Here is a 12,290-nt window from a genome sequence, read left to right on the forward strand (position 1 = left end):
AGCCCGGCTCTCGGGGAGCCCTCAACTGACTGGGGAGAACACAACCTGGCTCTCGGGGAGCCTTCAACTGACTGGGGGACACAGCCCAGCTCTGGGGGAGCCCTCAACTGACTGGGGGGACACAGCCCAGCTCTCGGGGAGCCCTCAACTGACTGGGGGACACAGCCTGGCTCTGGGGGAGCCCTCAACTGACTGGGGGGACACAGCCCAGCTCTGGGGGAGCCCTCAACTGACTGGGGAGAACACAACCTGGCTCTCGGGGAGCCTTCAACTGACTGGGGGACACAGCCCAGCTCTGGGGGAGCCCTCAACTGACTGGGGGGACACAGCCCAGCTCTCGGGGAGCCCTCAACTGACTGGGGGACACAGCCCAGCTCTGGGGGAGCCCTCAACTGACTGGGGGGACACAGCCCAGCTCTCGGGGAGCCCTCAACTGACTGGGGGGACACAGCCCGGCTCTGGGGGAGCCCTCAACTGACTGGGGGGACACAGCCCGGCTCTGGGGGAGTCCTCAACTGACTGGGGGGACACAGCCCAGCTCTCGGGGAGCCCTCAACTGACTGGGGGGATACAGCCTGGCTCTTGGGGAGCCCTCAATTGACTGGGGGGACACAGCCCAGCTCTTGGGGAGCCCTCAATTGAGTAGGGGGACACAGCCCAGTTCTGGGGGAGCCCTTAACTGACTGGGGGGACACAGCCCAGCTCTTGGGGAGCCCTCAATTGAGTAGGGGGACACAGCCCAGCTCTCGGGGAGCCCTCAACTGACTGGGGGGACACAGCCCAGCTCTCGGGGAGCCCTCAACTGACTGGGGGGATACAGCCTGGCTCTTGGGGAGCCCTCAATTGACTGGGGGGACACAGCCCAGCTCTTGGGGAGCCCTCAATTGAGTAGGGGGACACAGCCCAGTTCTGGGGGAGCCCTTAACTGACTGGGGGGACACAGCCCAGCTCTTGGGGAGCCCTCAATTGAGTAGGGGGACACAGCCCAGCTCTCGGGGAGCCCTCAACTGACTGGGGGGACACAGCCCAGCTCTCGGGGAACCCTGGGCTGATGTGGGGGGACACAGCCAGGCTCTGGGGGAGCCCTGGACTGATGGGGGGGACACAGCCTGGCTCTGGGGAAGCCCTACTGACGGGGGGATAAGCAGCCTGGCTTTTAGGGAATTGGAAACTCATGGGGTAGAGATAGCCCTACTTTGGGGGAACCCTGACTTAGTGGGGTGAGGTGGAGCCTTGGCCTCAAGCAGCTCCAGAGTGTGGGGCACAGGCCAGTCCTCAGGGACTCTCTGACAATGGGGGGTGCGGTGCAGCCTTGCGGAGTGCCTTTGTGGCACGCAGGGTCTGAGCGGGAAAAGAGGTGGGGTCCCCCGGCCCTGCACCCAGGCCGAGCCCAAGCCCGCGCTGTTCTCCCTCCACAGCCTGAAGACCTCAGAGGGTCCTGGACCGGACGAGGATGAGGGGTTCAGTGACTGGTCCCAGAAGCCAGAGCCGCGGCCGCCCCCCCAGGGAGAGGGTCCGGAGGGGGAGCAGGAGGAGGACAGGCAAGTGGGGGTTCAAGGTGGGAGACGGGCCTCCAGCAGGGGCTCTGTGAGCCCCCCAACACGCGCCTGAGCAAGAGCCCTCAGCTCCCCTTCCCAGCCGGCCCCCCAAAACGGCCTCACGACTGAGAGGGGGGAAAGGGAGGAAGAGAGCGAGACAGCCAGGCGGCGCGAGGGGCCGCGGAGCCGTGGTGAGGAAATCTCATTCCTGGGCTCCCCAGGGCCCTGGGCCCCGTCCAGACCGGCCGCGGCCGGCGGGTGTTGCCACATCAGCCCACATCTGCAGCCCACTTACGTAATGGAGGCTCTGGCCCCCGCGCCCGCCCCTTCCTCCCTCGGGGCTGGCTGGCCTCCATTCCCACGGAGGGGAGCAGGTATTTCCAGATGTGCGGGCCCGCGCCTCGGCCTGGGGGACAAGCTTTCCAGATGTGCAGACGCGTTTGCAGTTCTGAACCGGGGCGGGCGGGGGTGGGGGCCCCCGTACCCCTAGACCTGGGGCTGGGGGCTGCTCCCGGAGCCGTGCCCCACCCAGGCTCAGGGGTCTGAGCTGCTGAGCTTCTCTCCGGGCTCTGCAGGCCGTTTGCTCAGGGTCCCCGTTCTGCTGGGAGCTCCAGCTGGTGGACAGGGTCTCCCTTTGCCCTGGGTGCCACCAAATTCCCATCTCCAGCCCCCGCCCCCAAATCCAGGCCCCTCCTGGCCCCAACGAGCAGCCGTGACCTGTAGTTCGGGCCCTTCCGTGGCTCTGCCAGCCCTTTTCTGTGCCACAGGCGGCTCCCATGCCTCTCAGCCCCTGCCTAGTGGGGGCCCTGGGCCCGGCTTGGCCCACTGGCAGGGACCGCTCCAGGCCTCAGTCTCCCCCCTCTGCCTTTGCACGTTGACGAAACTGCATTTCTGTAGAGGGGCTGCGGCCCTGCTCTGTCCTCCCGGCCGCGCAGGCACCATCCCCGCCAGCAGGGGGCACTTTGGTTCTTCTGTGGAACCCGGGCTCCGCTGCCTGCACCCCCACACCTGCCTGGCCCTGCACGCCTGCCGCCCCGCCGCAGCTCAATGGGCCCTCTGTGTGCCTGCCCCTGGCTGGGCCCCAGCCCGCCCTGGGCGGTGGGTCTGGGTCCTGGTTGGCACGAACACCAAGGGGCCTGAAATCATGGAAAATTCGAGAATTTCCCACCTTCTCCTCCAGGTTCAGTCCTGCTCAAATGCAATGCGGCGGGCTGCCAGCGGGCTGGCCTCCCTGCCTGCGCGGCCAGCTCAGTCAGCCCCTCTCCTCGGGGACGCGTCCTAGCTGGGACCTGCCCTTGCCTGTCTGCCAGCTGACCAAGCCCCCAGACCACCCACAGACCCCGCCTCATTCCCAGGCAGCAGCCTGTCCCTGAGGCCCACTTGCCACCCACGGAGCAGGGCAGCCTCGGCCACAGGGTGGCCGAGGGTGAGCAGGACAGGAGGTGGGGCCTGTCCACAGAGCAGAGCCCAGGTCTAGCCTCAGCCTGTGCGTGGCTCTCCGTGGGGTGGGGCTGTGGGCCCCAGGGACCGGGGCCGGCTGGAGGGTCCTTGCATCCACTTCCCCAAAGGAGCTGGGTCTCGGGGCCCCTCGGAGCTCAGTGGGCCTGGGCATCCCCACCGTGCAGGTGGGGAAACTGAGGCTAGGAAATGGGAAGGGACTTGGACAGAGCAGTCACGTGACCCTGAGCCCGGCTGTGTCCCTCCTCCTCCCACAGGCCCTGTTGGGACCAGGGTGGTGATGAACTAGGTCCAGCCGGAGTCCGCCTGGAGGAGCTTGGTCTGAGCCCCGGCTCAGACCCCCCAGAGGGGCCAGGGCCACGGTGCGCAGAGCCTGCGAGCCCCACGGAGCCCGGCCAGGGCAGCCTGGGCCCCACAGAGGACGGGGAAGCGGAGGAGCAGGTGAGGGTCTCAGTTGCATCTCTCCCTGCTCCCTGCACACCCCGTGGGGCCCGTGGACCCTGCCCGGAGAGAGCCTGTCCTGGGGGGGTTCTGTAACCCTGCACGGTCAGGCCCTGCTGCAGAGAACTCCAGAGCCAGAGCACGCCAGGGCTGGGGGGGACCTGAGGCCCAGGGAGGGGGCAGAGTTGCTCCAGCAGGCCCCAGGCGGGGCAGGCGGGGCGCGGAAGGGGGGCCGCAAGCTCAAACTTTTTGTTCTCAACCCTAGCAATGCCAGCAGCCCAGGACACTTAGTCCCTTGGTCTTGGAGGAGACGGGGCAGCCAGGCTCACCCCCTCTGAGCCCCAGCACCAAAGTAGGTCCCGCTCAAAGCCTGCTGCCGTCTCCTCGCTCCCAGCCCGAGAGGCAGCCCATGACAGCCCCGGGTCGGGGGTACTCCTGCACTTTCCCTGCCATGCTCCCCCGCCCCCCACCCCTCCCCACCCACAGCCTTGGACAGGAGCAACTCTGGGGCAGGGAGGGAGGGAGGGGGCTTGCTCAGCTTGGAAGGCTCATGTCTCTGCCCACCTCGCACAGCTCATCGACAGGACTGAGTCCCTGAACCGCTCCATCCAGAAGAGGTATGTCTTACCGCCTTCCAGGCTTGGACCCGGGTTCCGCCGAGCAGGGAGAGGGGGTGAGGTCAGAAGCTTGGTGAGGGGCGTGGAGCGTGACCCTTCTCCTGCCCCGCAGTAACAGTGTGAAGAGGTCTCAGCCCGTCCTGCCCGTCTCCAAGATCGACGAGAGGCTGGAGCAGTACACTCAGGCCGTCGAGGTATGCCTGGCCTCTCCCCTTCTGCTGGCCCTCTCCTCTGCTCATACGGCTGTTCCCCATCCAACCAACACTGCTTTGTCCAACCAACACCCCTCCGTCCAACCAACCAACACCCCTCCGTCCAACCAACACCCTTCCATCCAACCAACACCCTTCCATCCAACCAACACCCCTCCAACCAACACCCCTCTGTCCAACCAACACCCTTCCAACCAACCAACACCCTTCCAACCAACCAACCAACACCCGTCCATCCAACCAACACCCCTCCAACCAACACCCCTCTGTCCAACCAACCAACACCCCTCCGTCCAACCAACCAACACCCCTCCGTCCAACCAACACCCTTCCATCCAACCAACACCCCTCCAACCAACACCCCTCTGTCCAACCAACACCCTTCCAACCAACCAACACCCGTCCGTCCAACCAACACCCCTCCATCCAACCAACACCCTTCCAACCAACGAACACCCCTCCATCCATCCAACCAACACCCCTCCAACCAACACCTGTCCATCCAACCAACACCCTTCCAACCAACCAACCAACACCCGTCCATCCAACCAACACCCTTCCAACCAACCAACCAACACCCGTCCATCCAACCAACACCCTTCCAACCAACCAACCAACACCCGTCCATCCAACCAACACCCTTCCAACCAACCAACCAACACCCGTCCATCCAACCAACACCCTTCCAACCAACCAACCAACACCCGTCCATCCAACCAACACCCTTCCAACCAACCAACCAACACCCGTCCATCCAACCAACACCCTTCCAACCAACCAACCAACACCCGTCCATCCATCCAACCAACACCCCTCCGTCCAAACAACCAACACCCCTCCATCCATCCAGCCAACAGCCCCCAAACCCAGCATTCTTCCATTCACTCACATTCTTCCAGCTCTGGGCCGTGAACCGCATGAGGACAGCCCACACCTGTCTGTGTCCCCCACAGTGTCATCCGTGCCCTGCAGATCCAGGGCGTGCCACAACTACGTTGCACGGAGAAATGTGCATCTGCACGGGGTGCCTTGCCCTGCCCTGGGTTGGGAACGCAGTGCTGGGGAAGCAGGGGCTGCCGTCTGGGTCCCGTGTGGCTTCCCACTCAGTCTTGGGCACTGTCTCCTCTGCAGACTGCTGGCCGGACCCCCAAGTTGGCTCGTCAGCCCTCCATTGAGCTGCCCAGCATGACCGTGGCGAGCTCCAAGAGCCGGTGGGAGACGGGAGAGGTGCAGACTCAATCTGCTGCCAAGGGCCCCTCCTGCACGGTAGGACCCCTCCCGGCAGAGCTGGCTTCTTAGTGAGGCAGGTGTGGGGCCATGCAGCATAACTGTGGGCAGACAGTGCACCGGGACGTCGGGCGCACTGGGGTTCACCAGGCTGGCCCCAGGTACGGAAGGCTTTGTGGAGAAGACCACAGGGCTGAGGGAAGGTCGAAGGTGGCCCCTTCCTGTCCCTGCCTCTCTCAGGATCTGATACAAGGAGGCAGGCAGGCAGGCCTCTCTGTCCCAGCCGGGTGAGCCCAGGCAGGAGAGAAGGGCTTGGAGACCCCCAGGCTGCAGTCTGCAACTATACCTCCTTCTGCTCTCAGGACATTGTAGCTGGGGACATGAGCAAGAAGAACCTCTGGGAACAGAAAGAAGACCCCAAGACATCGACAATTAAGGTAGAGTCTAAATGAGGTTGATGCAGGGAGGGTGGGCCTAGCAGGCGAAAGCCCAGAGGGACCATTCTTGGTGCATCAAGGAAGGCTTCTTGGAGGCAGCATCATCTCCCTTTGGCCATGCTCACCTTTGCTCTCGGTCTCCTTCCCCAGCAGAGTACCCCATCCGGGAAGAGGTACAAATTTGTGGCCACTGGACATGGGAAGTACGAGAAGGTGCTGATGGATGAGGGCTCAGCACCCTAAGCCTTTCCTCCAGGTGAGTCCAGGACAGCCACCAGCGATGGCTGCATCGTGTGCATTCCTGGAACATGGTGGCACCGACAGGGCCTGCTTGCCATGTTAGTGGCTGCAAAGGGGTCTGAGAGGGCCCAATGGCCTGCTTCAGAGCCCTGACCTGCTGGGGGTCCGCACCCACCCCCATCGAACCCCGTTTCTCCCATGGCCTTAGTCCTGTGCAACCATGCAAGAGGCCACAGCATCCCCGCTGGGTTTCCCTGGCCACTGCAGGCTGATGTTGGAGGACATCGCCGGGACAAAGGCACGGAGCCTTGGGAGCTCAGGCCCCACCCAGGGCTGGGTGGAGGGTCTGAAAGGGGCCAGCGCCTTGGTCTCACCCTCCTGTTCCATCGGGGCCTCTCTGGTTTCCACTGCCCAGCCCCCCACCCCCCGACGCATCAGCACGCACGGAGGCAGAAAGGTGACCGCTGCTGTGGTGTGAGACACTTTTATTCGTGGCTGGGGTCCCAGGGTCCATGTGAGGACTGCCAGGCCATCCCTGGCCCCCCAGGGCACTTTCCTTCCTGCCCTAAGCCCCACACTCTGCCCCCCAAATGGAAGCCACCTCCTCCCCACCCACCTGCCCTGGCCCACGTGTCCTGTGCGCTGGCCTGACCCTCCTGATGGCCCCTCAGCCCCCACCGGCCTCTCCCAGGTCTGTCTGGGCCTGCCACCCTCCTCTGTGGCCGGCGCCCCTGTCCGCCCCACAGTCCTAGGCCTGGGGTCACCCCAGCCGGCCATTCAGCGGAGCCTCCAGCCGGTCGCGGTGCGGTTGAAGTTCTTGGGCTGGGGGCTCCGCTCCAGGATGGGGGGGACCGTGGTAAGGGGCCGGGTGGCCACCTCCTGCAACTTCCGGGCATTAAAGCGGGGTCGGCACAGGTAGGGCAGGCGGCTGAGGCCAGCCAGGGCACACGGCCCGTCCCCAGGCCCCGCGGGGCTCCTCTGCGTCTCGGCCACCGCCATTCGGTATAGCACCGCGTCCCACAGCCCAGAGGCCCGGGAGGCGGGAGGCTGGGGCGCAGTGGTGGCAGGGGCTGTCACCTCCTGCTTTGTTTGCTCAGGGCTCTGTTCTGGCCCCAGAAATGGCGGCTCTTTCACCTCGTCCATCAGCTGCTTCTTGAGGCGCATCCAGCCGCTGAGCCGGGGCTTGGATGCAACTTTGGGGACAAGGCAGGAATCAGGGCCCGGCGACGGGGTGGGGGACAAGGCCCCTTGAAGGCTGGAGACCTGCTCAGTCTCTGTGGCAGGGCCAGCAGCGGGGGGCTTCTCCAGGCGCTCAGCTTCCGGCGCGGGCCGCTGAGGCGAGGGTCCCGGCGAGCGGTAGGTGGGGGCGATGGGCACCACGACCCGGGGGGCGGCCTCTCTGAATCCCGAGGCCTGGGAGCCGGGGGGCGGCCTGGGCACAGGGGGCACCTCAGGCCCGGGCCTGCCAGCCGGGGCCCCGGCAGGAAGGGGGCGAATGTGGGCCACCGGGATTGAGGGCTGAGCCCCGGGGCACCGAGGGGCGGTGTCACCGTCCCGGCTGCGAGGCCCCCTATCCGGGCCCCTCTGGGGGAGCTCAGGGGCCCCAGCCTGTGGGGACGGCCCCAGCGGGGTGTGTGCCTGACTGGAGTGAGTGCCCCCAGCTGTGGGGACTGCGACACGGGCCAAACCGCCGAGGGGACAGGAAGGTTCTGGGGTCACGGTTTTGCGCTGGGGCCCTGGGGCCTTGAAGTGAGCGGCCAGGCTCCTGTGCTGGGTGAGGCTGAGGGACAGCGTGGACTTCTGCAGGGGCACCACGCGGTGGGCGATGGGGGTGTGGGACAGGGTGGCCACCACGCGGGAAGCCTCAGCCGGGCGTGGGGCTGTGGGCTCTGGGTCGTGGCTGGCCTCGCTCACGGGGGACAGGGAGGCGCGGAACACGCCCGGGGGCGCGGGGGGGCCCGCTCCCTGCCATCTTCTTCCGGGCCGCCTTCCTCAGCAGTTTCTGCAGACGCACGTTGTCCTTCCCAGGCTTCGGGAGCAGCGGTGGGGGGGCGCCCGGGGGCCGTTGGGGGCACCCACCAACCGCATCGTGGGCCCCAGGAGCCGCCGAGAGCAGCATGCTGCGCCCTGTGGGGCGGGGGGCAGCTGTCAGCCAGTCCTCCTCACCCCCCGTCCGGGAGGGCCTGAGGCCCGGGGGTCGCTGCTTCCTGAGCCCTGGGCCTCTGCCGGGCACGTCCCAGGCACAGCCCTGTGGGGGCGGCCCCGCCGGCCCCCGGCCGAGAAACGAGCCCACAGAGGCCCGAGTCACCAGTGGGTGATGGACGAGGTCTGGAGCACCGCCGGGGCTGGGAGGCCCACGGGCCAGATCCAAGTGGGGGGCACGTGCTGGGCCGGGCGCCCGCCGGGGCAGGAAGCACGCCCGCCCGCAAACGCGTGAGGGGCGCCGGGCCGTCGCCGGCCGACCACAGGCGCGGCTGCTGGGAGCCGGCAGCGGGGGGCTCGGGGGGCTGGGGCTCCATCATCGGAGGTCGGTTGGCCTGGAGGGGGGAGCGATTTCTGCTGAGCTAGGCTGAAAGGGCTTCCCGCAGACCTCCGGGCCGGGGTGGTCCCGGCCAAGCCGCCCGCCCTGGTTTCTGGGCGCCACGTGCTTGCAAGGACGTTGACAAATGGAATCTGGGCCGAGCCAGAGGCCGCGGGTGTGGGGGAGGAGGGAGGCCTGGGGCCGCCGGCTCCGCAGGGCAGGGGCGGATGGGCCCGGGGAGGCGCCCGAGGGGTCGGCTGCCTGCCTCTGTGGGGGCCGGGACCCCAGCAGCCCCAGGAACCCCAGGTCTGTCTCTGGGTGGCTGCCAGGCCTGCAGACGAATGACAGGCAGCCGCCCGTCAGCTTGACTCCCGAGCAAGGCCCCGGGCACTGGAGCCCGGCCTCCGGTGGAGGCAGAAGCAGGTCTCAGCCACTGGACGGGAAGGTCACTCCTGGTGGCGGGAGGGGTGTGTGGCTGGGCCGCAGTGGCCACCAGAGAGCGGCTGGAGGCTGGGAGGGGCAGGGTGCCCGCTTGGGACTGCAGCCTAACGCCACCCCCCGACCTGTGTTTCAGCGTCCTGAGACCAGGTGCAAGCGGGCCTCTCCTGCCACACGCCCCAGCCGTGCTCCCAGGGCCAGTCCGCCAGATGCCCACGGCCCGCCTGGCTGCCCACGCCCCGCCAGCACCCGCCACCGCCGCCGCCTCTGAGCCCGGACCCCTGCCTCTCTGCCCTCCCGCTCGCTCACCTGCTGGCTCTGCCTCTCCCGCCAGGAGGAAAGGGATTCTCACTGACGCCTGGCTGAGGGGACTGTCCCCACAGAGGCCAGGGCCTCCTGAGGAAAGTGCAGCCACGCAGAGAGAGGGCGCCTGCCAGGGGTCGCCCCAGGCAGGAGCTGCGAGGCCTATGCCCACCCCGCCTCCTGCTTGCAGCCCTTCCACTGTGTGCAATAAAGCTCCTTCTGTCCTCACGCCCTGGCCCTTCGGTGCTCACTTGACGGGGGAGTGACGGGGGGCAGTCTGGCCAGGGCGCCGAGGCCACACCTCGGCACGGTGTGGGAAGCCAGGCCTCTGGCCTCCGGATTCAGACATCCTGTCCCATCTGTGGCCTCTGGGATTAGACTCTGAGGTCAAAGGAGGGTGGTGGCCTAAGTCAGAGCACCCATGATGGGTGGGGTTCCGCCCTCCTCTTCCAGAATGTCTGCGAGGTCTCCTCCCTTGACTGGCTTGATGGAAACTTCAGAGCACCAAACACAGGGTGCCCCTCTGGCCTGTGCACCCTTGAGGATGAGATCTGCCTTGCTCAGTGAAGGTTTGGTGGACAGACGGATGGGTGGATGATGGATGGATGGATGGACAGATGGGTGGGTGGGTGGGTGGGTGGATGGATGGGTAGAGGCGAGAATGGATGGCTGGATGGACGAGTGAGTGGATAAACAGATGGATAGATGCGGGGGTGGAAAGACAGACGCATAAATGGACGGAGGGATGGGTAGAGAAAAAGAGGGAGGGAAAGAGTCACCGAGTGTGAGAATGGAGGTATAAAAATGAATGGTTAGGTGGGTGGAGGGACAGATTAGCAGACAGATGGGTGGGATGGACAGATGGGTGGTGAGTGAATGGCGAATGGACGGACAGATGGATGGATGGATGGATGGACCAATAGGTCTGCAGGAAATGGTTGCGTGAAGAGTAAGTGGAGCCAATGGGAGAAGGGCAGGACATGGCTGGTGGAGGTGGGGGTGGATGCAAAGATGGATGGGTGGGTGGATGATGAGAAAGAGAAGGGAGGGGGAGGGAAAGAGTGACTGCGACCGTGACCATGGGTGTACCAAAATAAACGGGTGGGTGGGTATGTGGACACATGTGTGAAGCGGAAGATGTGGGGGTTCCTCCCCAGCTCAGCCTCTGCGCCCTGGGTCTGCAGGAAGGCCTGACCCTGCCCCCTGCCCCCTCAGCCCCAGAGGAGCCCCTCACAGAGCCAGCCCGGCTCTGCTCTGGGCCTGCGTTCCCTGAAGTCTTCATGGTCAAAGTCTGCCAACCTCCCCAAAGACAGGGAAACCCTGGCAGCTCATAAGTGCTGACATTCAACAAGTCACGGCCGCCTCTTCTCACTCTGACCCTCCCCACGGCTGCGGTGACGCAGGCCCAGAGAGACCACTACTGGGGCGAGGCAGGCGCTGTCCCCCACCATCTGTTCCCCTACCCGAGAGGCCTCGCCCAGATCCCCTGCTCCCCAGCTCTGGGCACCAGAGCCCCACACACCGGAGGCCGAGGAAGTCTGGCCTACGGAGCTCAGGGAGCGCACGGCAGCAGAGAAGCTGCCGGGCCACCGGTGTCTCCTGGGCCCTGGCAGAGCCGGAGCCCATGGGGCCGGGCTGGCTGCGGCGCGGGCTGACCCAGGCGGATGCCCAGGTCAGCTCTGCACTCCCAGGACATGATCGATCTGCCTTGGGCCCTGGAACCCCCAACCAAGCACCCTGAGGGCCAGGCCCTGACCAAGGGACCTCTGCCCTCCCCGCTATCCTGGGGGTCACCCCCAAGGACGCTGGAACCAAGACGCTTGGGGCAGGGGAGGGGGGTGCCCCTCCCTGGCTCTGCCTCACCTCCCCTACGGCAGAAACCCACCCTGCACTGTTTCCGGGATAAGGCCCTGCAGCCGGTCCTCAAACTCTTCCTGGAGATAAGACCTGTCCCCACCACAGCCTGGGCTGGCCCACGCCTCCCCGCCCTCCGGCGCCCAGCCAAGACCCCTGCCTGCCCCCTCTCCACCCACCCTTGCCCGGCCAGGCGGGTGCACGGGTGCAGATTACCTGCCGTGGGCCCTGAGCGGCCGGCCACCCGCCCGGGAGTGCTCGCTGCTCCTGTCCCCCTGGGCCGCAGGCCTGGCGCCCGAGGGAGGTCGCTGATGCCCAAAATAAAACCTGCCCGATCCTCTGACCTCAGCGACCGCGCTTGGCTCCACCACTCATGGGAAAGCACCTGCCAGACAGAGGCCAGGGCTGCTGAGCGGGCAGCCACCCTCCCCTGCTGGCCAAGTGGGGCCATAGCAGGCACACCCCCAGGAGCACCCTGAGCCCGGCAGGAGTTCGGGGTGCAGTGGCGGATCCCAGAAGTGTGGCCTGTACAGCCTGAGCTGGGCTGGGTCCGTGGGGCTCCCCAGGCCAAGCACCAACCCATCTTGCAGACGAGGCCAGCTGCTCCCTGATGCTGTCCCCATGTGTGTCTCTGTCTCTGAGTGTTTGGGGGTCCTGGGGTTCTTGTTAACAGATCAAGAAAAGCCCGCCGAGAAGGTACCTAACCCCCACCATGGGGGAAACAGGCAGGGCGGCCCCAGGAGCCACGCAGCAGCCCTACAGGGAGCCCGTTGGCAGAAAGGGAGTCTGAGTGGACCCAGGCTCAGGGCTGCGTGTGACCCGCCAAACCCCAGCCCACCCAAGGGCCTGGACGGTAGTGGGCAGGTGTCAGGCCAAGGGGTCCCGGGCTCTGACCAGGAGGGTGCAGGCAGCTCTGGTCTCGGGATCACTTGGGACAGGGGGCAGGCGAGGGGCCCCACGCTGTGACCACGGGCATGTCCCCGCCTGTTTGGGCCCTTGTGGCC

At 66.2% G+C, this 12,290-nt stretch overlaps 2 protein-coding genes across 2 annotated transcripts in view; one reads left to right on the forward strand and one right to left on the reverse strand.

Moving 5' to 3' along the window:
• The window catches only part of LSP1 (lymphocyte specific protein 1), a 31,204-nt gene extending 21,544 nt beyond the window's left edge, over positions 1–9,660 (forward strand). Inside the window, exons 3-11 of the mRNA XM_090292807.1 lie at positions 1,419–1,541; positions 3,254–3,437; positions 3,703–3,789; positions 4,011–4,054; positions 4,167–4,248; positions 5,398–5,532; positions 5,856–5,930; positions 6,084–6,186; positions 9,266–9,660. Of these exons, the coding sequence (XP_090148933.1) occupies positions 1,419–1,541; positions 3,254–3,437; positions 3,703–3,789; positions 4,011–4,054; positions 4,167–4,248; positions 5,398–5,532; positions 5,856–5,930; positions 6,084–6,173 (820 nt within the window). The 3' untranslated portion in view covers positions 6,174–6,186; positions 9,266–9,660. The remainder of the gene's footprint in view (positions 1–1,418; positions 1,542–3,253; positions 3,438–3,702; positions 3,790–4,010; positions 4,055–4,166; positions 4,249–5,397; positions 5,533–5,855; positions 5,931–6,083; positions 6,187–9,265) is intronic.
• PRR33 (proline rich 33) lies at positions 6,882–11,584 on the reverse strand. The gene is given in 3 exon segments (XM_090292687.1): positions 6,882–8,138; positions 8,140–8,297; positions 11,503–11,584. Coding segments are annotated over 2 exon segments (1,341 nt in total). The 5' UTR covers positions 8,290–8,297; positions 11,503–11,584; the 3' UTR covers positions 6,882–6,947.
• Between the last annotated feature and the right edge of the window lie 706 nt (positions 11,585–12,290).

This window comes from Furipterus horrens, unplaced genomic scaffold (genome assembly GCF_987537825.1).
Source record: "Furipterus horrens unplaced genomic scaffold, mFurHor1.1.pri manual_scaffold_2, whole genome shotgun sequence".
NCBI lineage: Eukaryota > Metazoa > Chordata > Mammalia > Chiroptera > Furipteridae > Furipterus > Furipterus horrens.